Source organism: Prunus avium, chromosome 1, assembly GCF_965620075.1.
Source record: "Prunus avium chromosome 1, drPruAviu1.hap1.1, whole genome shotgun sequence".
Classification (NCBI taxonomy): Eukaryota; Viridiplantae; Streptophyta; class Magnoliopsida; order Rosales; family Rosaceae; genus Prunus; species Prunus avium.
This window is the reverse complement of record NC_142284.1, coordinates 51494101-51517793: the sequence shown is the minus strand read 5'-3', so window position 1 is coordinate 51517793 and position 23693 is coordinate 51494101. Positions and strand designations below refer to the sequence as shown.

General features: G+C 38.6%; 3 protein-coding genes across 6 annotated transcripts; 2 read left to right on the top strand and 1 right to left on the bottom strand.

Annotated features, from left to right (window-relative positions):
• Nucleotides 1-294: 294 nt before the first annotated feature.
• Nucleotides 295-10085, top strand: LOC110761151 (Tetratricopeptide repeat (TPR)-like superfamily protein). 2 transcript variants are annotated; one of them, XM_021963552.2, is made up of 19 exons: nucleotides 295-485; nucleotides 577-651; nucleotides 1077-1196; nucleotides 1279-1319; nucleotides 1577-1788; nucleotides 1917-3799; nucleotides 3986-4186; nucleotides 4317-4961; nucleotides 5131-5366; nucleotides 5489-5699; nucleotides 5806-5961; nucleotides 6312-6469; nucleotides 6578-6770; nucleotides 6986-7368; nucleotides 7697-7877; nucleotides 8146-8375; nucleotides 8535-9195; nucleotides 9416-9494; nucleotides 9706-10085. In XM_021963552.2, the coding sequence occupies exons 1-19, from the start codon at nucleotides 483-485 to the stop codon at nucleotides 9933-9935; spliced, it is 5898 nt and encodes a 1965-aa protein (XP_021819244.1). In that variant the 5' UTR covers nucleotides 295-482; the 3' UTR covers nucleotides 9936-10085. The 2 variants fall into 2 exon arrangements, with proteins under 2 accessions (XP_021819244.1, XP_088102688.1); XM_088246562.1 differs by lacking the exon at nucleotides 295-485 and having other exon boundaries at nucleotides 565-651.
• Nucleotides 10086-10869: 784 nt separating this feature from the next.
• Nucleotides 10870-12096, top strand: LOC110748732 (glutamyl-tRNA(Gln) amidotransferase subunit C). Its single transcript, XM_021948677.2, has 5 exons — nucleotides 10870-11139; nucleotides 11264-11304; nucleotides 11403-11458; nucleotides 11682-11733; nucleotides 11831-12096. The coding sequence occupies exons 1-5, from the start codon at nucleotides 10918-10920 to the stop codon at nucleotides 11904-11906; spliced, it is 447 nt and encodes a 148-aa protein (XP_021804369.1). The 5' UTR covers nucleotides 10870-10917; the 3' UTR covers nucleotides 11907-12096.
• Nucleotides 12097-12562: 466 nt separating this feature from the next.
• Nucleotides 12563-23039, bottom strand: LOC110761195 (uncharacterized). 3 transcript variants are annotated; one of them, XM_021963621.2, is made up of 22 exons: nucleotides 21902-23039; nucleotides 20821-20936; nucleotides 19885-20093; nucleotides 19550-19669; nucleotides 19084-19212; nucleotides 18871-18996; nucleotides 18643-18698; nucleotides 18462-18531; nucleotides 18227-18344; nucleotides 17902-18111; nucleotides 17296-17632; nucleotides 17069-17162; nucleotides 16811-16919; nucleotides 16337-16608; nucleotides 16090-16217; nucleotides 15702-15951; nucleotides 14931-15119; nucleotides 14538-14824; nucleotides 13811-14012; nucleotides 13473-13715; nucleotides 13202-13287; nucleotides 12563-13089 (listed from the first exon to the last, which is right to left on the bottom strand). In XM_021963621.2, exons 1-22 carry the CDS (start codon nucleotides 22726-22728, stop codon nucleotides 12942-12944), a joined length of 4326 nt encoding a protein of 1441 aa, XP_021819313.1. In that variant the 5' UTR covers nucleotides 22729-23039; the 3' UTR covers nucleotides 12563-12941. The 3 variants fall into 3 exon arrangements, with proteins under 3 accessions (XP_021819313.1, XP_021819311.1, XP_021819312.1); XM_021963619.2 differs by having other exon boundaries at nucleotides 18432-18531; nucleotides 21902-23036; XM_021963620.2 differs by having other exon boundaries at nucleotides 15702-15936; nucleotides 18432-18531; nucleotides 21902-23029.
• Between the last annotated feature and the right edge of the window lie 654 nt (nucleotides 23040-23693).

The following is a 23693-nucleotide window of genomic DNA, read 5'->3' as shown; positions in this document are numbered from 1 at the left end:
ACAGACCAATAATCGATCAGCGGTTGCAATAACAGCTACAGAAACTCGCATTTCCCGATTACAAATTTTCTCGGGAATCTATCAGTGAGCTATCATCTCAACAAAAAACGAATGATCCAATAAATAAATAAATAAAGGCGCAAAAAAACTCGTAAAAGGAAATAACAAACGCTTGACCAAAAAAGGAGCACTAATAAGATTATAAAACGGTGGCACGTTTAAACGCCGCGTTTTAGTCTTTCTTGCTTGATAAAACCGCTAAAACGACGCACTGTGTTTTGGCGTTTTTATCGTTTTCCTAATGAAATCTCCCTCGCTTAATAACAGCAAGTGAGCTACAAACAATTTCTTGTTTTCAATTTCTAAAGGGATTTCAAAACCCTAAAAATCCCCTTAGTAAGTAGTCGTAGTGAGCATTAGAATTTGCTGAAAGCCCAAATTCTCTGCGAAGCTGCTTCATTGCCGCATTCGAATTGTCGACAATGGTGAGCTAATTTACGTTGCTTTTACTCGATTGAATTTCCTTAGTTGTTTGTTTTTTGGGTTTTCTAATTCTGAATTTCTATGCTTCTTCAGTTCTCAATTGCAGCTATCAATGATACTGAATCCAAAGGCAAATGGGAACCTTTAGCTCCCACCAAAGAAGCTCAGGCATGCCTCTCTCTCACTCTCTCTCTCACATATTTTTTGTATTCGTAATTTTTTTCTACATGTAGCTACTTTTTGCTGGAGTTAGGTCAAGAATGCGTCAAATTTTTGTTATGTCAATGAATTGGGATTTTCTTGGCTTGTAGTGAGTGTTGTGAATTTGAGTATTGTTTGCAAACCAGAAAAAAAAAAAAGAAAAAAAAAAGAGTATTGTTCACATTTCACTAGAAGTTACGGAAAAGGAGAGAGAACTAAACTCGCGGTTTCGACCAATTGAATGCACCATAAACTGTGAATTGAACACGGGTTTCTTTCTGTATTGTAGTCCAATTCTGAAGCTTTTAGATCTTCTGAGCTGAAATGCTTTCTTTTTTGGTTAGATATTTGTCCAAGAATAGAGTTCATACTGTTTGGCTTGGTCATGGCAGGAATTTCATCTTTCACAAACTTATCATGAAGGACTTCACAAGTTACAAGCTAAAGAATACAAAAAGGCTACCGAGCTGTTAGAATCTGTCCTACAAGATCCTCTTATAGCAAACGCTCAGGTGAGCGTTAGACTTTCATCAAACAGTTTTAAGATGGCAGTCTTGTTGGTTGCCTCTGAATCAAGTGTCTATTGCCATGCAGGTGGATGGTAATGTCAGCGATTGCCATCTATTGCAACTCAGGTTTGGATATATCCACTACCCATAGTATATTGTAGGCCTTGGCCAACTTTATGAAAAATATCTATTATTTTGTGCAATGCTCTGAGTGGATTTACAATTTTCTAATTCACATAGGATGAATCAGTCTCCAGTAGAATGTTAGTTTTGTAAATTTTCTCTTATTAATATTTTTGTGACAATAGAAAGGATACAAAGGAAAGAAAATGAACAAGATGTTCTTAAATATCTTCTCCATTATCTTTTTCTTGCTGATGCAGATTCTTGGCACTGAAGAACCTTGCTAATGTTTACCTTCAACAAGGTTCGGCATATTATGAGAGTGCTCTACGATGTTATCTTCAAGCTGTAGAGATTGATACCAAAGATTCTGTTGTCTGGAACCAGCTGGGAACATTGTCATGCTCAATGGGCTCTCTGAGTATATCCCGTTGGGCATTTGAGCAAGGGCTTTTATGCAGCCCTAGTAATTGTAAGCAATTTATGGTGTTTAAATATGTTCTATACGTCCATGCCAAAATAACTTTTCTTTATTCCACAATGATGGACTCAGCACCGTATTTGTGACAGATTATGTCTTTCTCTGATCTTTTTATGCAGGGAACTGCATGGAGAAATTATTGGAAGTTCTTATTGCTATTGGTGATGAGGTTGCATGCCTTTCTGTTGCAGAGTTAATTTTGAGGCATTGGCCATCACATTCTCGTGCTTTGCATGTCAAGGAAACCATTGAAGAATCCGAGCCAGTTCCATATGCTCCTAGAGGTATAGATAAGCTGGAACCTAAACATGTCCGTCTAAAATTTGTTGACAAGAGAAAAGCAAGTGATGAAAATATAGAGGAGGGCGTTGCATCCAAGAAGCTGAAGCAGAGCATAGATCTGAACCTGGCAGAAGCTTCTTGGGCTGCTCTTGTTGATGCACTCATGGATATCTTACTTCCATTGAATGGGAGTCAATCTGAGATGGGGGCTGCAAAATCACACCGATCTGGGGATGTAAGATTGATTTTACACTTACCTTCTAGTTCAGAAAGTACCGTAGGATTTGAGGAAAGGAAAGGGTTTAACTTATCCCCAATTGGTGGAAATGCTGTATTTGGTGATTGTAACTCTGAAAAAATAGGTACTGTTAAAGAAAAAGCCACAAATCTTCTAGAATTACAACCACAAGAGAGGCGGAGTACTCGTCTTGAAAGGCTTAGAAGTCGTAAACCGGGGAAAGAAGATCTTGACTTTGGTAATGGTAAGGATCAGGCCAAGGTTGTAGTTCAATATCTAGAACCTTTTATTGCTGGTGGATCAGGAATCAAAGATTCTGGTCATTCTGGTAATTGTGTTGTTTCATGTCCTGATCAAACTAATCCGTGGGATACTGAATATGGCGAAGTTTCCAGATTTGTCGAAAAAACTTCAAATAATTATGGTGCTTTCCATATGGCACATTTGCTTTTAGAGGAGGCTGCAAGTAGAGGTCTTTTGTATCAGGATGCATTTATTAAGATCCTGGAGTTGGAAAAGATGACAAGGAATTGGGGGAAGGATAGGAGCCGTGAGTGTTGCCTTTTTCTTGCTGAGCTTTATTATGACCTTGGGTCATTGTCTTCCGATGTTTCCAGGCTATCTGAGTTCATGTCTGAGGCATCTTATCATCTTTGTAAAATTATTGAATCTGTAGCTGTGGAAGATGAAAGTATCTCTGGGCTTAAGAGATTCTTTGGTACTAGTGGAATATCAGCGAATACTTCTGTTTGCCCGGATGTACCATTAGATGGTTTGTCTTTAACAAGTAACAGTTCCTTCTGGGTTCGGTTTTTCTGGTTAAGCGGACGGTTATGTATTTTGGATGGCAACAAGGAAAAAGCCCACCAAGAATTCTGTATTTCCTTGTCTCTTTTGGCGAAGAAGGAAAATACGACTGATTCCCAATGTGTGATCCACCTCCCTTATTGCAAGGTTGTTAAAGAGTTAACCATTCATAGAATTCTCCATGAAATCAACATTTTAAAGGTTGATTTCTTGATGGAGAAGACTTTAGGTGAGATGATTGAGAAAGAAATGTATATGGAGTGCATGTCCTTGCTTGTTCCACTTCTATTTGCAACAAAAAATGTTCCCCCTGATGCATTACCCTTGCGCTTAGCTGATAAAGGAGGAGAAGGAATTACTTCTGTTGAACTATCAGCACTAGATATTTTAATCAAAGCATGTGAGAAGACAAAACCTATGGATGTTGATGTTTATTTGAGTTGCCATCGGCGGAAACTGCAAATTCTTATGGCAGCAGCAGGAATCGATGAATGCCTTGCTTCCTGTAAATCCTTCCTATTGAAATCTGGGTCAAACCCTCGCTATGCTTCTGATGTAGATACAAAAGAAAGTTCAAGCAAGCATTGCTGGAATTTCTTGGTTGCAGAGGAAGTGAAGGCTATTTCTCAATGTGTGTCCCAAGTGAAGAACTTTATTGATCAATCTGGGGCTTCTGTAAGTCTATCAGTATTTATATATAAATAGCTGTGATATTTGGTCATGCTTACCTCAAACTGTAAAATTTCAGTACATTCGTTCCATTCAAACATAGAATTATGTTTTCACAAGTGAATAATCTTATGGATCAGTCTGTGTAGGTTCATGTTTTATGCACTACATAATTATATCTTATGCTTGCAGGACACTATTCCAATGAGCAGCATAGGTGATATGCAATGCTTGCTCTTGTCAGTCATGTGCAACGTTGCAAGTATATTCCTCTCTAAGAAGTCTTCTGATCTAGTAATTACTGATCAAATTGAAAGAAGTTGCTTTATTGAAGCTTCCATTGCATTTTGCAAGCTCCAACACCTCAACATCATGATAACTGTTAAAACTCAAGTGAGTCTTGTCTCCTCAAATTGTTCATACAATGAATCCTTTCATCATGATGATGATGATGATATATATGTATATATATATGTTTCACTCTTTCTTCCCTTTTTCTAATTTTCCCGACTTTGTGTCGTAGGTTGACTTAATTGTCACAATGCATGATTTGCTGGCTGAGTATGGGCTCTGCTGTGCTGGTCTGGGTGGTGAAGGGGAGGAAGGAACATTTCTTAAGTTTGCAATTAAACATCTATTGGCCTTGGATATGAAGTTTAAATCTAACTCTAACTCATTAAACAAGGAAACAACTCAATACAAAGAGCAACTTTGCCTAAACAGTCATGCCAAATCAGATACTGATTTGGAAATGGTTCACACAGGAATAGATGAGACCAGTGCTGCAGGAAAGGATGCTTCTGAAAGGACACCTTCCAAAAGCACTTCATTTGATAATACCCTAGATAAAGACAGTGTGGGATTGGAAGGTGGAAAGCAAGGTGTAGATGGGTCTGGTGGCAAGTTCAACGGATGTGAAAAAGAAAATGTTCAATTGAACAAAGCCGGAGCTGAGCTCCTTGAAGATGAAAGGGAGGAACTTGAGTTGAAAATTGATTATGCATTGGATCAGTGTTTCTTCTGCTTATATGGTCTAAATATAAGATCTGATTCATCCTACGAAGATGATTTAGTTGTGCACAAAAATACTAGCCCTGGTGATTACCAGACAAAGGAACAGTGTGCTGATGTTTTTCAGTACATACTACCTTATGCAAAGGCTTCTTCGGTGAGCTCTCTCTCTCCCAAACCCCCCCCTCCCCCCCCCCCCCCCTTTTTTTTTCCATGTGTGTGCATATGTGCATTATAACAATTTATTACAAGGGTTCTAATGAAAAAACGTCAACTATTTAGTTTCCCAACATTTGTTTTTCTAAGCTTATACATGTATGTTACAGAGGACAGGATTAGTTAAAGTTCGAAGAGTACTCAGAGCCATACGCAAACATTTTCCACAACCACCAGACGATGTTTTGGCTGGAAATGCAATAGATAAGTTCTTAGATGATCCTCATTTGTGTGAAGATAAGCTGTCAGAGGAGGCTGGATCTGATGGGTTTCTTGAAACCATAACAAAGATTATACTCCCTGATGCGAGAAGCCTTAAACAACAGAAGCCATCATCCGTTGGGAGGTATACATAAATATAAGTTCTAATTTGTATTTTAATTTTAAAATGTAATTGTTATCATTTGATGGTTAAATTCATAAGTTTTCTAATTTGAAGAAGTGAGCTTTCTACATGTATGATTGCAGCTCTGAACCGTATCTGGATGTCTATTGCAACTTGTATTATTTCCTTGCCCTATCTGAGGAAATGAGTGCTACTGATAAGTGGCCTGGCTTTGTGCTTACCAAGGAAGGGGAAGAATTTGTACAGCATAACGCAAAACTCTTCAAATATGATTTACTCTACAATCCTCTACGTTTCGAAAGTTGGCAAAGACTCGGAAATATCTATGATGAGGTAATGTTTGTTGTTTATCATTCTGATTTGTTAATGCTGTAGAAACCAAAACAGAGCACAATTCTGGTGTGGAAAAGTTTCATTTTCTAATGATCCTTTTTTACAGGAAGTAGACTTGTTGCTAAATGATGGCAGTAAGCACATCAATGTGGCAGGATGGAGGAAGAGTGCTACTTTACCTCAGAGAGTTGAGACAAGTCGACGGAGGAGTAGACGGTGTCTATTAATGAGTTTGGCTTTGGCAAAGACATCAGTTCAGCAGGTTAGACCCCTTTCTTTCCTATATGTTATTGTATTGGTGGGGAGTAGGGTCTTTCCTTCTTTCTTTCTTGGTCATGCTGGGCATATAGATCCTTTGACATTTTAACTAATCTTTTTTCAAGCAGAGCATCAGATCAAATAAAATGGCTGGAATTGTTTTGTTTCCGAAATTATACAGTAGGGGCCATCTTGCAGTGGATCCTGAATAAAAATATTTTACATGCTATAATACATGCCATTAAGGCAAAAAAAAAAAAAAAAATCCAGTCTTTTCTGCTTGAGTTCGAAATTAGAATGTCTTTGGGATGTTACTGAGAATGTACTGATTTGTTTTCTCTTTTTGTGGCCCAGTCTGAGATACACGAGCTATTGGCATTGGTGTACTATGATAGCCTTCAAAATGTGGTGCCATTTTATGATCAGCGAACTGTTGTACCCTTGAAGGATGCAGCATGGATGATGTTTTGTGAGAACTCGATGAGACATTTTAAAAAAGCTTTCGCTCACAAGTATGTCCTCTTTTCTGCATAGTTTCATTTTTCCAGTTACCTACTCAAACCAACCACCTGATGTGTCAAATTAAAACGGTAATTTGTCTGTGCTGTCTTCTGTATCAGGCAAGATTGGTCCCATGCTTACTATATTGGGAAGCTCTGTGAAAAGCTAGGATTCTCTTATGAGACATCATTGTCATATTATGATAAAGCTATTGCTCTAAATCCAACAGCTGTAGATCCAGTCTACAGGATGCATGCTTCACGTTTGAAGATGCTTTGTACAAGTGGAAAACAAAGTATAGACACTTTAAAGGTTTTTTCTTCTTTGGTCTTGCTTCTCCAAATCACCAGCCCCCCTCTTTTTTCATTGAATCTTTATTTTTTTCAATCCAAATAATATATTCCTTAATAGGTATTATATTTGTCTTAATAATGAAGTCAAACTGGCCGGAAAAATCTATTGAAGTCCATAAGATGGATGCTTGCTTGACAGCTGCCTGTTTTGCAATTAATTTTTTACCATTCCAGGTTCTTTCATCATATGCCTTTAATCAATCGAGAAAGGATGCTATCATGACAATCTTAGGTAGCATGGATTCTGAAAACTCAAACTCACCGGAGGATAGAAGCACACAAGCAAACACTGGGGAGCAGAAGCATGAAGATTCACTCAAATTAGAGGTGTGGAACATGCTTTACAGTGACTGTCTTTCTGCCCTTGAAACTTGTGTTGAAGGGGAGCTTAAACATTTTCATAAAGCCAGATATATGCTTGCTCAAGGTCTGTATAGAAGTGGGGAAAGTGGTGCGCTGGAGAGGGCAAAGGAAGAACTCTCCTTTTGCTTCAAATCATCTCGCTCATCATTTACAATAAATATGTGGGAGATTGATAGCATGGTCAAAAAAGGAAGGTGCAACTATAATTTTATGCAACAATTATGTTTTTATATTATATATTTCTGAATCTAAGGAATTTTGACACCACAAGGAATATACAAAAAATTTCTTTCACCGGTTTTTTCTTCTGAAAAAGAAACGGAATGCAAATTCCTTTAAACTAATTTCATATGTTTAAACACACACACCAAAAAAAATTTCAAACAAAGATTTTTCCACGTTGACATACTACCCAAACGCCCCCTTTCAATATTTTCAGTTTGTTTGCTGTCCATGTTGTTAATTAGCTTAAAATTATAATTCCATATGAAACTAATTGGATATATCTTCTCTGTGTATCAGGCGGAAAACTCCTGGTTTCTCTGGGAGTAAAAAGTCCCTTGAAGTTAACTTACCTGAAAGTTCTCGAAAGTTTATTACTTGCATCCGGAAATATCTGTTGTTCTATTTGGAACTGTTGGAGAAGACTGGAGACATCTGTACTCTCGACCGTGCTTATATATCTCTGCGAGCTGATAAGAGGGTAATATTTTAACCTCTAGTGCCATTACTTTTGACTGCCATAGCTGATGTAATTTCTTGATGAGTTCTATGACTTGTGGAACAAAATATTTTATGTTTCAGTGCATTTTTCTTAATTCACTCGTCATGTATGCCTCTATAATAGCAGTTCAATTACGCGTCATTGTTACTGTCAAAATAGCATGTCTTGTCTAGCTCATCTTATTCTATTTCTGATTTTATTTTTCGCTACCAATTTAAGTGGGATCTAACTTGATTAGAAAATCCAGTTTTCACTATGCATTGAAGATCTTGTTCCAGTAGCACTTGGGAGGTACGTTAAGGCCTTGGTTTCATCCATGCGACAAGCTGAGACTGTTGGCTCTGGTGCTACAAGTAATTCTGAGCATATATTGGAGAAAGTGTTTGTTTTGTTCATGGAGCAGGGGAACTTATGGCCAGAAATATGTGGTTTGTCTGAGATTAAGGTCGCAGAAACATCAGAAAGCAGTTTATATGGGTAATTTAAATTGCACAGAAAAATTTATGTTTACTTTATTTCTCAACTTCTTATTAAATTCCAGTGTTTAACTCGAGAGTCCTGATCCATCTTTGTTTATTAATCTTGAACAAGATAGTTCTCCTTCCGGAGTCTAATGCACTCCTCGTACTTCTACAGATATCTTCATGAACACATAATAACATTGGAGAAAAATGGCAAGCTGGAGACACTTGAAGCCATAAATGAGAAGATACGAAAGAGGTTTAAGAATCCAAAATTATCAAACAGTAACTGTGCAAAAGTTTGTAGGCATGCTTCCATTGCTTGGTGTCGATCTCTTATACTAAGCTTGGCAAAGATCACTCCGTCACAGTCTGAAATCACCGGTGAGATGCAGGTCCTTAATCCAACAGAGATGTCGGAAAACAGCCAGCTGCTTTGTGTTGATCTGCAAACAGACGAATTATGGAGTTCAGCATTCGAGGACCCAACCCATTTTAAAAATCTTGAAGCAAAACGGAATCCTATTTTGTCTAAAATAAAGAATTTAACAGTTAAGAAAGCTTCAGATGAAAATTTGGAGGCTGCCAGCGCTCTGCTTCGATCTTCTTACAATTTTTATCGCGAGAGCTCCTGTGTGATGCCCTCGTCTGGTGTCAACCTGTATTTGGTTCCGTCTTGGTTAGCAAAGGATACACAGTTCAAGCCGACCATGGATGGGGCTGAAATCCTTGACCTTAGCATTCCGAGAAAGCTTCTCTTGTGGGCTTACACGCTATTGCATGGCCGTTACACAAACATATCTTTTGTCGTAAAGCATTGTGAAGAGAATGCAAAGGTATGGAAACTCAACAGCCGCAGTCCTTTAAGCATTCACAAGGGCATGATGACACCATAAAATGCGCTTCTCTTAGTTCTGATATGTTAAGAAACATGAACATAACTTGCATTTAGCATTTGATGTCCACATCAAAGCAAACGATCTTCTGCACAAGTTTGAGGTAGTTAAGGAAATGAAATTGACTAATGCATTACGAATTTGCGGTTGTATTTTGCAGTCTAAAATGAAAAAAGGAGCTGGAACCTTATTTGCGCCCTCAAACACAAGCACACCCAACACCAGCACTACGCAAGCAGGTTATTCAACTTCTTCCTTTCATATTTTTTGTTAAAACCTTATTGGGACCATGTACGGAGAGGAGACAAGGCTTGGTAAACCAGAGCTGAAGCAATTTACCCCTTTTAAAAGTTTGCCTGTCTGCTTTTGGGGTTAAAAAAAGCACTGTCATCTGCAGATTGTCTTTTCACTCACACACACTGATGGTTGTAGCTGCGTTACTGGTTGCAGGTTGTGGGAGAGATGGAGCCGGCCATGCTGGAGCCGGTGATGCAGAGGCCGCTCCGGTGACAACAGTTGTATCCGCGTCATTACCTGAGGACTCCATGCAATGTGCCAATCCACCACCTTCCGGCGTCTGTCGAAGGAGTTTATTTGCTCCCCAACTGCACCATTGCAGCAACACCGTTGCAGAGAAGAGCAATACAACGGCAGATGGAGGAGGTTTAGACAAAAGTTGAATTAAAATTAGCAAATTGTATAGGTATTCTTGTAAATATTTTCTCCCTGTTAATCTAACGTATCATTAGGCTAACCGGATGCTGATGTGATGTGATACCCAACTGGATGCAGTTTGGATTTAAGGGCATGAGAAAACAGGCCGTTGTCAAGATCATTTATACCGTGATAGCAACACAAAACTTAGTAGTGTCAAAGATCATTTGTAGGTAAATGGTGGATAATATATATACAACTGGTTTGAAATTGGGGTTTGGGGGTGTAAAATTTAACAGCACAAAAACTCAGAAAATGATCTTTTAAAAAACACCGAAATGACATCCCAAACTCTAAAATGTCACATTACATACATCAAACTCCAAAATACCAAAATTCAGACTCGAAACCTCAAAATGTCAAAGTCAACATCACATGCTAAAATTCAACTCCAAACCACCAAATGCCAAAAATCACACCCAAAATCCTAAAATGTCAAAATTTACTCTCCAAATCCCAAAATATAAAATAGATTATTATAACTAAACCCAATCCTAGACATGTATTTATAAAAAAACTCACATACTATTTAAACATAGAAACACACCCAAAATTAACCCCAAAATCAATAATTGTATATTTTTTGGGTGTGTTTATAAATGGGTTTTGAGTGTGTGTAATGATGGGTTTTGGGTGTGTTTATAAAGTGTTTTGGGTGTTTGGTTTTTTTATAATTTCAGCCCAATTTTGGGTGTTTTAGTGAAACTCCCAATATAAAATTCATGCTCGCAACTTCCAAAATGCCAAAAATTTACACTCCAATTTCTTAAGTGTCAAAAATTTCACTCTAAATCCCTTAGTAAAACAACGAGCAGTCCAACCTGTCCTCTTCCTTTTTCAGTAATTTTTTTTGTTTTTTTTTCCTCCCAGCCCAGCAGCCCAATAAACAAACTTTACTGCCGTGTTCCTTTTTCAACATCAAATTTACTTCAGATAGGAAGGAAGAAAATGGGAAGCAGAGCTTTGCTTCTGGTCAAGGGAGTGTCGTCTTCTTCGCTACCCAAGAACCAGCTTTTCTACAACTTTAACAGCAAAAGCAACTTTCCTCGTCCTAGCAACAACTGGGTTCGAACAAATTGCTCAACAACCCAAAGCAGCGGGCCTTCTCTGGAGCCTCCAGACTTGCCTCGTTTGGCTCAGACTGCTCGAATTTCTCTGACCCCTCATGAGGTGTCTTACCCTTATCTGTTTTCTTTTGAATTGATGCCTCATCATAGTCATACATTTCATTGACTAAATTTCCATTCTTTTTATTTCTTAATTTTTTTTAATAATTATTTTCACTCTTATAAAGGTTGAAGAATTTGCTCCCAAAATTGGACTTGTTATAGATTGGTAAGCTTAGTCTTTTCCTTTAATTAACATCATGTTGAAGTATTTTATGGGTTTTGTTTGTTGTTATGATGAGTAATGGTTGGCTGGTTCTTTTACAGGTTTGGGCAGCTTCAAGATGTTGATCTTCAAAGTGTGGAGCCCTCAATCAGAGCAGGTGCTTCAAAACCATTCATAAACACTCATTTTTAGTTCACATTTCACTCTTGTTTTGAGTTATTATTTTTCTTTTTGAAAATAAATTAATGGGATTGAAAACCCAACCACATGGCTTTAGCTGCATTGCTTTTCCTGTTCGTAATTATTATTATTTATAATAAAAAAATAAACAAATGCAGGAGGTTGAATCTTGCTTATATTTCTCTCTGTGCTAACTACAGATACTGAAGGTGATAGTTTCCGGGCCGATATTCCTGAAACATTTGAGAACAGGTGTGATGGTTGTGTTCACTCTATTCATGCATCCAAATTTGGGTTCACATTTATTCGATCGATAAAGCCATCGAAACTTATTTTTGTGTTTCAACAGGGAGGCCATGATTGCTGCTGTTCCAAACTATGAGGAGCCATATATTAAAGTTCCCAAGGTCTTGAACAAGGAGTAGAGATAGCTTTTTCCTTCTCTCTTGGAGCTCTTAAGCTATGTGTGGGCTCAAGGGAATAACATGAAACCTATCATTCAAAAAAATATTTCTTTATGTTTCCTGATTTCAAATGTGTCCTCGTTCAATCTTTTGTTTCAATATAACAGTGCATTTGTGATGAAATGAAGATATGGGACATGAGCTTTCTGTCGTGGCGCTAGCCGATCTTACCTTACGTAGTTTAGAAATGCGTCTGCTTCAGTTTGATCATTAGAAATGTGTCCGATTTTACCAATCATATGCTGCTTACTGACTGAGCCTTAGAGGATGCATTTTTAGCTTAAAAATATGAGACATCATCCATGATCCAAGCATCAGACACTGAGGTTAAAAATAAGTTGCTGAAAAGAAAGCTATTGAACTTAGGTTTTCAGTTTCGTCATACTTTCTAATCAAATTCTGCCATCTTGTGCAACACTGGGGTGGGTATATGCTGCGGCTGCAATATAGTTACAACCAAAAACAGAAAGAGTGCTACTTGGACGAACAGGATTTTCCTCCCAAAACCGAAAACCAGCTGCAATCTGAACTTGGCAGAGAACTTAAGACTCAAAGAAGACACCAGTTTGTATCTAGAAAAGTTGCGCATGCCAATTGATCCAATCGAATAACAATAATGAAAATAAATAAAATGGACCAAGAAAGTCCTGATTATATATATAAGCGGGGCCAGGGCCCAAGTATTACAGGAAAATGTAGGCGATGAAGACTCAAATCCACTAAAGAGTGGGTATGATATGTGCCCCAATTACTATTTACAGAAAACTTACTTCACATTTTTCAAAAGTGGTTACATAATAAATCATTTCCTCTCAACTGTTGCTCTCATCTATTTCTTTTTACTTTCCTGACTTCATATTTCAACACTTTTTTTTTTCCCTAACCTACGTCAATCACTCACCTACTGTCAAAATAGCATACAAGAGGAAAGTATTACAAAATAGGAACAAAGCAAAAAATACATGTTAATTGTGGAGAATATCTTGTTAAATATGGTCACGACTGCCAGAACAGCTCAACATCATTGCTGTACAACGAACGGTCTTGAATCTCCAGATTGGCAACATGCCAGTTGATTAGCTGGGATTGAAAAATTTTACAAAGCAGCAGTCCAGCAGGAAAAATCCACCATTCACTTTCATCCCTGCATCGACGGCCACGGATAAAGAAAGACAACTTGTTAGTTGAGTATTGTGCCAAGAACAGAACTTACTATTTGGACTAACAGAGTTTTTGGCAGCTAGAGATCTTCTCACATGCTAATATTCCAGGGTTGAAATTGATGTATTTTATTTGATGACTGAGTGCTATAATGAACATATCCACAAACAAAAGCAACCACCTGGCAAAAGAATACAGCATCAATATATAATACAAATTAGCAAACTCAGATTCCAGTAAAGAAATAGAAAATTTCTGAACTTGAAGCAATTGTACCAAAATATTTATTTCTTTTTGAAAGCCTTCCTTATATCTTATTGGGAGAGGTAAGACTTACAAAGCAAAGGATAAAAAGTAGAAACTTACGACATTAATCAAGGATGTAAGGTTCCACAAAGCATGTACACGTGCAAGGCCAGCAGAACGTCTGGGTCCATGACTGAATAGAGCATTGATACCAGCAGGAAATGGAAGAAGAATGCCAAGTGGTAAAATAAATAAAACCAGAAAGACATCCGCTAATGAAATTGAATACAACTGGAGCAATGTAAGCAAAACTAAGCTAAAATCTCCTAAGAGGAGCATCGAGATGACTAAACCAACGAGATCCTGCAGTTCATATAAAAAATTGTTAATAATGAGAGATTTGAAATCTCCAGCTAACATATATTATATATGTACTGTTATATAAGCATGAGAGATACCTGGTGTCCAACAGGTTTAGTATTATGAAGTATAAAAGAGAGAAGATAAAATATATCTCTCTTTTCTTCAAGCATTTGTAAGTTGTTAGCCTCTATAATCCCTCCATATGTTCTCTTTCGCCTCATTAGATTTTCACTGCTTCTGCGGGATTGGATTATGAGTGTTTCTCTCAAATGACCCAATGAATCTTCTTTGTAAATGCTATTTGCGCAGAAAGTCAAAGAAAACAGAGTCAAACTCACTAGCATCCAAGTGTATCGCTACATATGTACTCAAAGTAGTGCTTTATACCACTTAAATCTGTTCAAGTATCACTACACAGGCCAACGGACTTATCTATTAGATGTTATGCCAGTACCATTATTTTGTCTCAGTGTTCACATGTTCATGCTTGTGCATATTATCATTGTTCCAAATTTCATCTGATCTTATTAGTTACATTTTGCATAATATTTCTTTACCGCTATTCAAAAAACCCAGTTTCCAACGTAAGGGTAATAACCATAATGACGGTATTATAAAAAAAAATTGGGACTGCTAATGGACAAAATTTTACTCCTAATCTAATGCACATAAGTTTCACTAAATTTCAATCATAATCTCATGCACAGAATTTTCACTACGCCACAATCAGTTCTGACAATAATTTAATATAAAATGAAATTGGCAGGGACCTAAATGATAACAAAAAAACAATTGTTCCGGGCACGCATTACAAGCCATTACCGTGATTCTTCAGTTCGTATTGCTCCATCGATGCACACAACAGAGGCCGGATCACTGTCCTCTTCAAGAGCATCCACCACCAATCCATAATGACAATAACCACAAGCTGTAGCCTGAAACCAAGCAAGATCGACACGTACACCATAAATCTTCAAAGCAGGGTTGGCATAACTTTCAAGCCACCTAAGGACAGGATGAAGAGTAACTCTTAGCCGCCCACGGCAAACTAAGCGTAATTGTGCATTCAAACCAGCCACCATACGGTACCATGTGGTAGGTGGGACTGACTGCACATCAAATGTGTTAAGATTAATAAAGTTGTAAAGAAGCTAGAACATAAAAAAGATCAGTTTCGCTAACTGGGCTTTAAATTTGTCAGATCAACAACCAAACCTGACTCATGAGGCTTGTAACAATATTATCGCTGTGAAGTGAGAAAGGGGCCATGTAACTTCCATCACCTCCAAAAGGTAATGACATAGGAAATCTTTGATGTAAACGAGGAGGAAGATCAGTTCTCTTTTCATCCCCACCAAGGAAGAAGTCCACATATGCTAGCATTAAGTCAGAAGTTGCAGCTACCTGACAATAATACAGCAAAAAGTTACACAATGAAAAACCAAGTAACCAAGTCCGCATTGTGAATATTGTTCCTTTTACACATTACAAGTAATTAAGTTTTGAAGAACATGCTAATTGTTTATAAGGAACTTTGCTCCTCTAAATGGCCAAGGGAATTCAGAAGAGAAGCATGTATGCCAGTATATAAACGTCCAAATAAATGTTAAAGAATTATGTAAAACATAAATATACATGAACATAATTGAGAAGAAAAATACAGGAAATAACATCCCAAGATGGCCCACAAGAAAAAGAAACATTGAAACAAGTAATAAACCCTCACACGTTATACGGTAATCACTCAACAGATAAAGAGAAAGCAATTGTCTTCCCACATGCATGCTGTACTCAAACTCTAATACTAAGTTAAAACTCAAATAAAAGAAAAATCTAAATAACAAAATAGATTTAAAAGGAAATACAATCAATTATGGCATACATGTAAACAATCAATTACACAAACACCCATAAATGGTATTCAGTTTTTAAAAGATACAAGAAAAAGGAGTTTAAAAGAAAGGAAAAACACTGGTAGTCACAAACCTTGATCCCTTCATATAGAGCTCGTGAACGACAAGACCGTAAGCAGGCATGATCATATTCCGATCTAACAAATTCACGGAGACGTTGCAATTTCAATCTTCGGCGCCAGTGCTGCCATGACCATGCAAGGGGGTAGGCAAGAACAGAAAGAATGCTGTACATTGCTCCCTCCCACCATTGATAAGTGGCTATGGAATTAATCTCATCGACAAATGTATTGAATGGCCCCTCATATCTGCCAGAGGGAACGCTATACTTCAAACTATAATCTTTTAGATTTGTCATATATAAATAAGAAAGAGAAAATAGCCACAATGTTAAAGTTCCTTGAAGTCCTAAGTGGATACTGAAATAATTGTACATAAATAATATATACAAGTTAACTCACACAATCTCTTTTACTTGCTCTGGCGGAGTGTGGGGCAAATGCCAAGGTTTTCCAAACGTATTAGGACCCATAAAATACATCCGGTGCACGTGGCTCTGTGATTCCTCGGCTCTATTTGTTTCCAAAACCTACAATATGAACACAGCTTATCAATCAAAAAAGTGGGGGAAATGGGTGTGGGTGGGGGGGATGGGGGGAGAGAGAGAGAGATAGGGCAATGGCAAAGTTCTTTTATGCAAGAACAAACCTCATTCAATGACTCCAGGAAAGGGAAGGAGTGATCTATTTGTGAGCCATGTTGAGTGGGAGCGGGGCCTGGTAATTCATCAACCCCAACAAATTTCATTCGTGCAACACTGAGAACCAAAGCTAATAGGATGAGGAGACCAATCAGAAGAAGACCAAATAGCCAAGGCCCACCAAATGTGTAAATCAATTCTTCAAGAGCTGTATAACAGTGTGGCATGTGATATCTGTCTGAAATGCATTCGAAAGGACATGGAGCCTCAGCAACACCACCTGATAAGAAGACAAGGTGTGGTTTAATAGATAAATTACCAGAAGTTGCAAATACTTTTGGATGCAATTCAACAAGTAATAATATGGATCTGGAAACAATATATAATGACTACAAATCAAAGATACAATACCATTAGAACTCAAAGGCAGTAGGACTTCTGGCTCCTAATAAAGCAATTAATCACTACAGTTATAAAAGTACCTCGGACAGAAATATAAATTGCACGAAGGGGAAGCTCATTAGCAGGACAATGATGACAAAGTGCCCTATCAGACCCAATAACATTCTTGTAAGTGCCAGCTGGGCATTCCTGAAGAACGAAAAAATGACAAAGAATTTAAGTTCTATAATATTATTGTTAATCAAACCACTTTTAATTATTGATAATGGTAGTGGGAAGGGAGAGAGAGAAACCCCAACCATAGACATACGAACTATGTCCAAACAATTTAGGCATACCTCACAAAAGGTCCCATAAAGACCTTTTGGGCAATCTTTCCCCGTCACTGTTCCATCTTCTCCAGCACCACCCTGGTCCCTACCCACCCCTCCCCTGCAATACAGAGAAAAAGTATTTCTTTTTTTCAGAGTTGATTGCATAATAATACCCTTCAAATATGGATTGAACGTGGGGTCCTACTCATAGTAGTTTGTAAGAAAATATGAACAAATTAGACTATACAAACCCTGAAAGGATGCTTCCCTCCACACTTGCAATAGGCTGATACACATCTCCAGTGGGAATGTCTGACCAATGGAAATGAATCCTTCCACCACCACCTCCACCACCCCCAATGGAACTACTGTATCCCCCAGCACTCGAAAGAATGGCAGACTCACCAAGAGCTAGTGTTCGCAAGAACAGAAGTACAGTACCACCAGACCCACCCCCAGGACCTCCACTTAAACTATCAACAAGGGGAAACTTTTCTTTTAAAGTAGTCCTTTCAAAACTTTCACCATCAGCTGTCATCGAGCCTTCAACGGACAAACTTGACAAGGGATGCTCCGAAGAACCCATTACTGTTTGGAAGATACAATGTATTACTATGGGGAAAAGAATTTGAAAGGGTAACCGTGAACTCAATTATGCAAGTATAAACATAGCTAAATCAAAAACAAAATACAAGTTTAAGTGACAGATGATTAGCATTGCTTCAGCCTCAGACATATGGTGAAATGGAAAACTACCACTAACACTAGGATATGGTTATATTTAAAATGCCTTACACTGATTGCAAGAAAAATAGCATGAAAACTACCTAACCTAACAGCTCAAAATATAAGCTTACCAATAATACCACCACCAGCAGTTGAACCAGCAGAAATGTCCTTTCCGCTTCCACTACCAAGTTCACAAGGCAACTCTTCATTCCCATATGAGATTCCACCCTGAACACAACTACCATTATAACATGCAATCCCACCTTTACCACCATGCCCGCCACCACTACCACTTCCATTGCTTAGAATGTTGCCACTACCAATGCCGCCAGTACAGCCTGCATGTATATGTAATAATTCCAAACAAAAAAGATTATTCTTTCCAAGCATTCACACTTTGCAGCATGTATTTCGGTCAAATTTGGACAGGTAGGGGTGTCCTGAAAAGCTTACCCATTCCTGATGCACTTATTGCTCCAGAAGACTGGATAGCAATGGTCCTTGCCCGGTGAAAATGAACAACGGATCCTTTTACAAGGCCTTCAATAATGATATCCTCAACTCGGCATATCTGACAGACCAAAGTAACAAGATTGAAAAATTTCCAACACAAGTTCATTGTTAAGCCCCCTACTGGATATCTCAACTCAGTACACACCTGAAGAGTAAAGGACAGGGATGAGTTTACATTGCAATCTTCAGGTGGATGGAGTAGTTCAGAGGGGCAATCTTCGTTTTCACAATACAGCTTCGGTGTCCTATAGAACATTAGAACATGACAACTGATAAAATTGGTGACTAAAGGACCATACAAAGTCAACCGTACACAGCATCAGACCTGGGTACGATACAACCCAAGTCAAACTTACACAGAATCAGATGTGGCATTCTCCAAGGGACCACGCAAAACAGATCCAGGTCCAACCTTCATAAAGAAAAAGGAATCATCAATTAATGATGTAGAACAAGTATATTCCATCAGGCCTAGCATGTCCAAAATTAATAATTAGTCTCCAGAACAAAAGAATAAACAGTTGAACAAACTACATGTAAATAGATCATCAAGGATGCCTATTACATCAAGAAAAATCACTCACATGAATACTGTAGAATAGTGATAGAACCAGACGTTGTGCTTGAATCCAATCTCCTGGTCCTGACAAGTTCAACAAACCTTGTCCATGAACTCCCAGGTTTGCATTAGAGTGTATCACAGATGATTCCTATTATGAATAAAGATTACTTGTCATATATGAATGCATCATAAGCAATAAACTCCAGAAAATGCAAAGAGATAGTAAGCAATTTACCCTGAGAACAACTAAGTTACTAGCCTCAAGCAAGGATGTCTCAACAGCTTCTTCCCCACCACCGTCAATGAGCATCTTGGAATTCCACATCAAGAACATTTTTACAGACATGCGTAAGGCCCCATACACCTGAAGTTAGAAAAGGGAAAAAAAAACGGCCAGTTTATCATTAGAATACCATAACCATCATAGTTAAAAATCATAAGTGACAAAAATGAATGGCTTCGCACAAGGTGAAATGCAAGGCGTGTCAGTGTCACAGACATTTGACAGTAAGCAGAAATATGATATTCTCATCAAGATTATTAAGCTTTCTGCTGAACTGAAACATGGTATACAAGTTATCCACATGATAAGGAAAGTAGCTGAAGCAAATGAAAAATAAAAAAATATTGTCCACAAAATTGCATCTGATGGAATCAGGAAAGGAACTGCAAACAAGGAAATTGACAAATTTGCCACTTACCTTGATTACAGAGTCACTCATTAACAACTCTTCAGCCAATAACTCAAACTCTGACGAAGCATAATGTGGAAGTCCAAAGCTTAACACACCATCACTCAAAAGGCTTATCTGTCCTTGTACCTGTACAGCACAAGGAACAGATAACTGAAACTTTTCCTAAAAATTTAAAACTTTTGTGTAACACCTGCAGTCTCTCAATTTTTTAAACTAGATACAAAATCTATAAGAAAGTAAGAAAAAGAACACATAAGCCGTACAAAAAAATGAGAATGTAATGAGCAGGAAGAAACACCTTCAGAAGTCTACTATAGGTTACAAATTTGAGTTTCACAAACCTGGACACGACTCCAAAGCAAAGGAACAGTGGCCCTAGCCTTATTTTCAATATAAACATTTGTCCAAAGAGGATGAAAAGGAAACTCCAAAAGAAGTGTTTCTGTATCTGTTGACTTGTTATGATTGTTAACAAAAAGGCTTCGAGGAACTGCATCATATAGAGTCCCAGCAGCACCCGCATTTTCTGGACAAGCATAGCTACTTCCTCCTGCAAATGAGATAATTAAGGTCAGTGTTTGCACACTCAGAAAATAATACTCCCATCATTCCACATCAGGAAGTAAGCACCACTAACACAATTTTGATCTTCTTAAAGAGGGCTTGCATAAATGCTGTCACATATCCTGGAGACTAATTGCATAACTTACATTAAATTAAGCAACAATATATCTTCTAATAGTCAACCCAATATTTTAGGGATGAAACCTTAGTTGAGTTGAGCTACTTGAGTAGAATCTGTCTTTCATAAATAAAACCAACAAGATCAATGGAAAAATTATAAACACTTAAATTGTAGTTCAGTATTAAAAACATAAGAAGTGAACAATAGAACTGCTAAAGTTATATTAGCTCGAATAAGATTTATAAGATGGAAACAGATAGATATCTAAGGAATTCTACTTAATCATAAGAAGCATTGAGAGGGTGGAGGTCCAACTCAGTGGGACCCATTTGGAAAACTAGGACAAGACCATCAATCGAAAAATGCTACTCAGTAAGTAGATAAAGAGATGTTTTACAAGATCCACCAACATATATTGAAATCAGAACAGCATATTACAAAACATGAGAAACTACTGAGAAAATCACATACAATGCCAAAATGCAGGGCAAGAAAATTGTCAATCATTAAGTTGCAAATAAGGTTGTTCCAAAATGTTTACAAGAAATGACAACAGCGCTAGCCATGCAAGGCAAACAAAATGGTGTCTCACCATGCGCAAAAATTTTTGGGTCGTCATGCCTGCTAAAGACATCAACTGACACTCTTCCACCGCCACCACCAGCATAACCATTGCCACCACAAGCACTTATCCTGCCATTACCAGTCCTGCACTTCACAACAACAGAGTTCTATGAGAAAGCATAAAGGCCCCCTTGCATAATATGCACGTATAAGGTATAACAATATATGTAGTGATGCAACTTGATGCAGATGGAAAGCAGTCATACCAACAGTCACATAGACTTGGGGAATCAGAACAATTAGATAAAACATAGTGACACATTTACAAACACCTATGCAGACATAAGAATAACACCTGATAATATATATAAGCAATATAACCATGTTTTGATGCACGCCTACCAAGATACCATGTATCCGGTTGTTACCTTTCTAGCATTTTGTCATCAGAATAGAAAGCAAGAATCAAAAAACAAACATTCAAGGATTGAATAAAGTTAAAATTAAACATCATTCTCAAACATCTTTTTCCATCCACCAAAAGTCCACTCCAAGAGACAAGGAAGTAGATATCAGAACACATGTCGAGAATCAAATGTACAACCAATGTGTAACTGAAATAGAGCGAATAGCCTCATTAGTACATTGTAACTGGCATTATTGCCAACTTTTGCCTTTCCCATTTTTCATTTTTCTTTTAAGAAAAATCTACACAGTGAACAAAGTGTAACATTGTAAGATTCATGGCAACCAATGAAATTTTATTTTTTGTCATTTTATATTCCACTCTTTTTGCTTTGCCTCAACAAGCTAAAAACTAAACCAAACGAAGGCATAATTAATGTTAGGTAGAGAAGTCTATCGTATTGCTACTTCCTACATAGAGAAATGGAAAATTTTAAATTTCCTTTTCATTTCTATAACATTCTCACTAAACAAATAAAGCCAAACTCACCATCTTAACTACAGTAATCATATATCTACTTTGTTCCGGATTTTCTCATCAACATATAATCAAAACCTAAAGCTCATTCAACATAAAAACCAATATAAGAGCTTTTTCAAAAATATTCTAAGGAAAAAAAAGGAGAATTAATGATGAATATTACATTTTACGAGCCTTAATGTAGATGCTGCCACCAGAACCACCTCCACCTTTTGTTCCTCCATCACCTCCTTCAGCCAAAACACTTCCATTTACTACAAGAAATGTCTTGATCTCCAGCCACACCCTCCCACCCCCTAAACCACCATAATCCACCTCCCTACTCGTCGACCCCCCTCGGCTCCCAAAACTACGCGGATCCTGCAGCGTCGACCACGAGTAGGCGTCGCCGCCCCACACGTCCTCCGGAAGCTTCGTCTCATCCACCAAACAACACGCGCCCCGTCCTCCGTGGCCCCCACCCGCCCCATCAATCCCCTGAGGGGTCCCACTAGTCTGCGCCGGCGGCTTCCCCGCCAAAGCCGTCGTGTTCACCGCCGAGCCATCGAGAAAGCTGGCATTTTGCGCCGTGAGCTCGAAAGCCCCAGCTAAAATCGACGAGGAGTTGCCTAAACTAAAGTTACCAGTAATGTTAACAATTACAACGCAACCAGGACTCGAGCAATAGAATCTCACCCCGGGTAGGATATAAAAATTGCCCTTCCCTTCTATGTACACGTCGCTGGTGAGGTTCGTGTCGGCGACTATCTGACACGTGGCGTCCAGAGTGCCGACGCCGCCGAGGTCATCGGTGCACGAGACGGACGGCGGGTGCGGCGGAGGTGGAGGCGGAGCCGGCGGCGAGTAGTCCTGGTGGAAGAGATTGGCATCGGAATCGATTATCGAAAACTCGTCGTCATCGGAGGCGAGGAGGAGGCGAGGGTTTGTGGTTAGGGCTATGAGGATGTAGAAGAAGGCAAAATGGAGAGTGGGAGGGTGAAAGCGAGCCATTCACTGGTGGCGAGAGTCATTACTCATTAGATTGGATTTGAAAGCTCCGAATTGGGAATTTCAGGCGAATTGGATTGCGATTTTGAATGCAATGAAACGCAGAGACCACCGTGTGAATTTGTGCGTTTTGGTGAAGGAAACTGCACTAACAACCCTAGAAATCGTTCTGCAACAAAGAGAGAGAAAGAGGGGACAGGGTGGGGAACAGGAAGTTCATTGATTTTTGGGGAAGGTTGAGGAGGTTAGAGAAAATGATCAGGTGCTGTCCGTTTTACATGAGCTTGGGTTGTGGAAGACAACCATTGGTTGTAGCTTACGTGTGTTTTCGGATGTCTTGTGGAATAGAACTGGGATTGGCTATACGGGTTTGGTGTTTCGTATGGTTCAGCGTGCCTGATCATATATTCGGATGGATCTCACGCTTTTATAAAGGACGTTTCACACACTCTCCTAGACAACGGAGAGAGAGATAATGAAAAGCAGCGTAAAACGACGCCGTAAAAGGAAAGTAACCAGGGACACCTAACGTGCATTGGTGCTCGGCGCGTGGCGGAGGCAAAAGATTTGGCAGAAAAAGATCAACGGCTACTTACCCGAGGGGGAGCTAAGTTGCGTGACCGATGGAGAGGTGTTCTGCCAGCAAGGCAGCAACATTGGCTGCTGCGTTGAAGTTTCGCTTCTTTTTCAACGGGAATTGGGGAATGTCTTGGTCTGTGACTGCTTTACGTGGGAGAGCAGGGTGACGAGGTCGTTTTCTTAACGGAATGGGTTAGGTGCTTCCTGAAAATTTAAGGGGAGGACACGTTGCCATAATTGGGTGAAAGCAACCCAATGCAAGCTTACTCACACGCATCTTAGCGCTGTTTGGCTGTGGAGTTGTGCATGGTTGGTTGGGAGTTGGGACTTTGTAACTATATCTTTTGTTTTTATTTTCCTAAGGAAGCTTTACGAATAATATTTTTTTT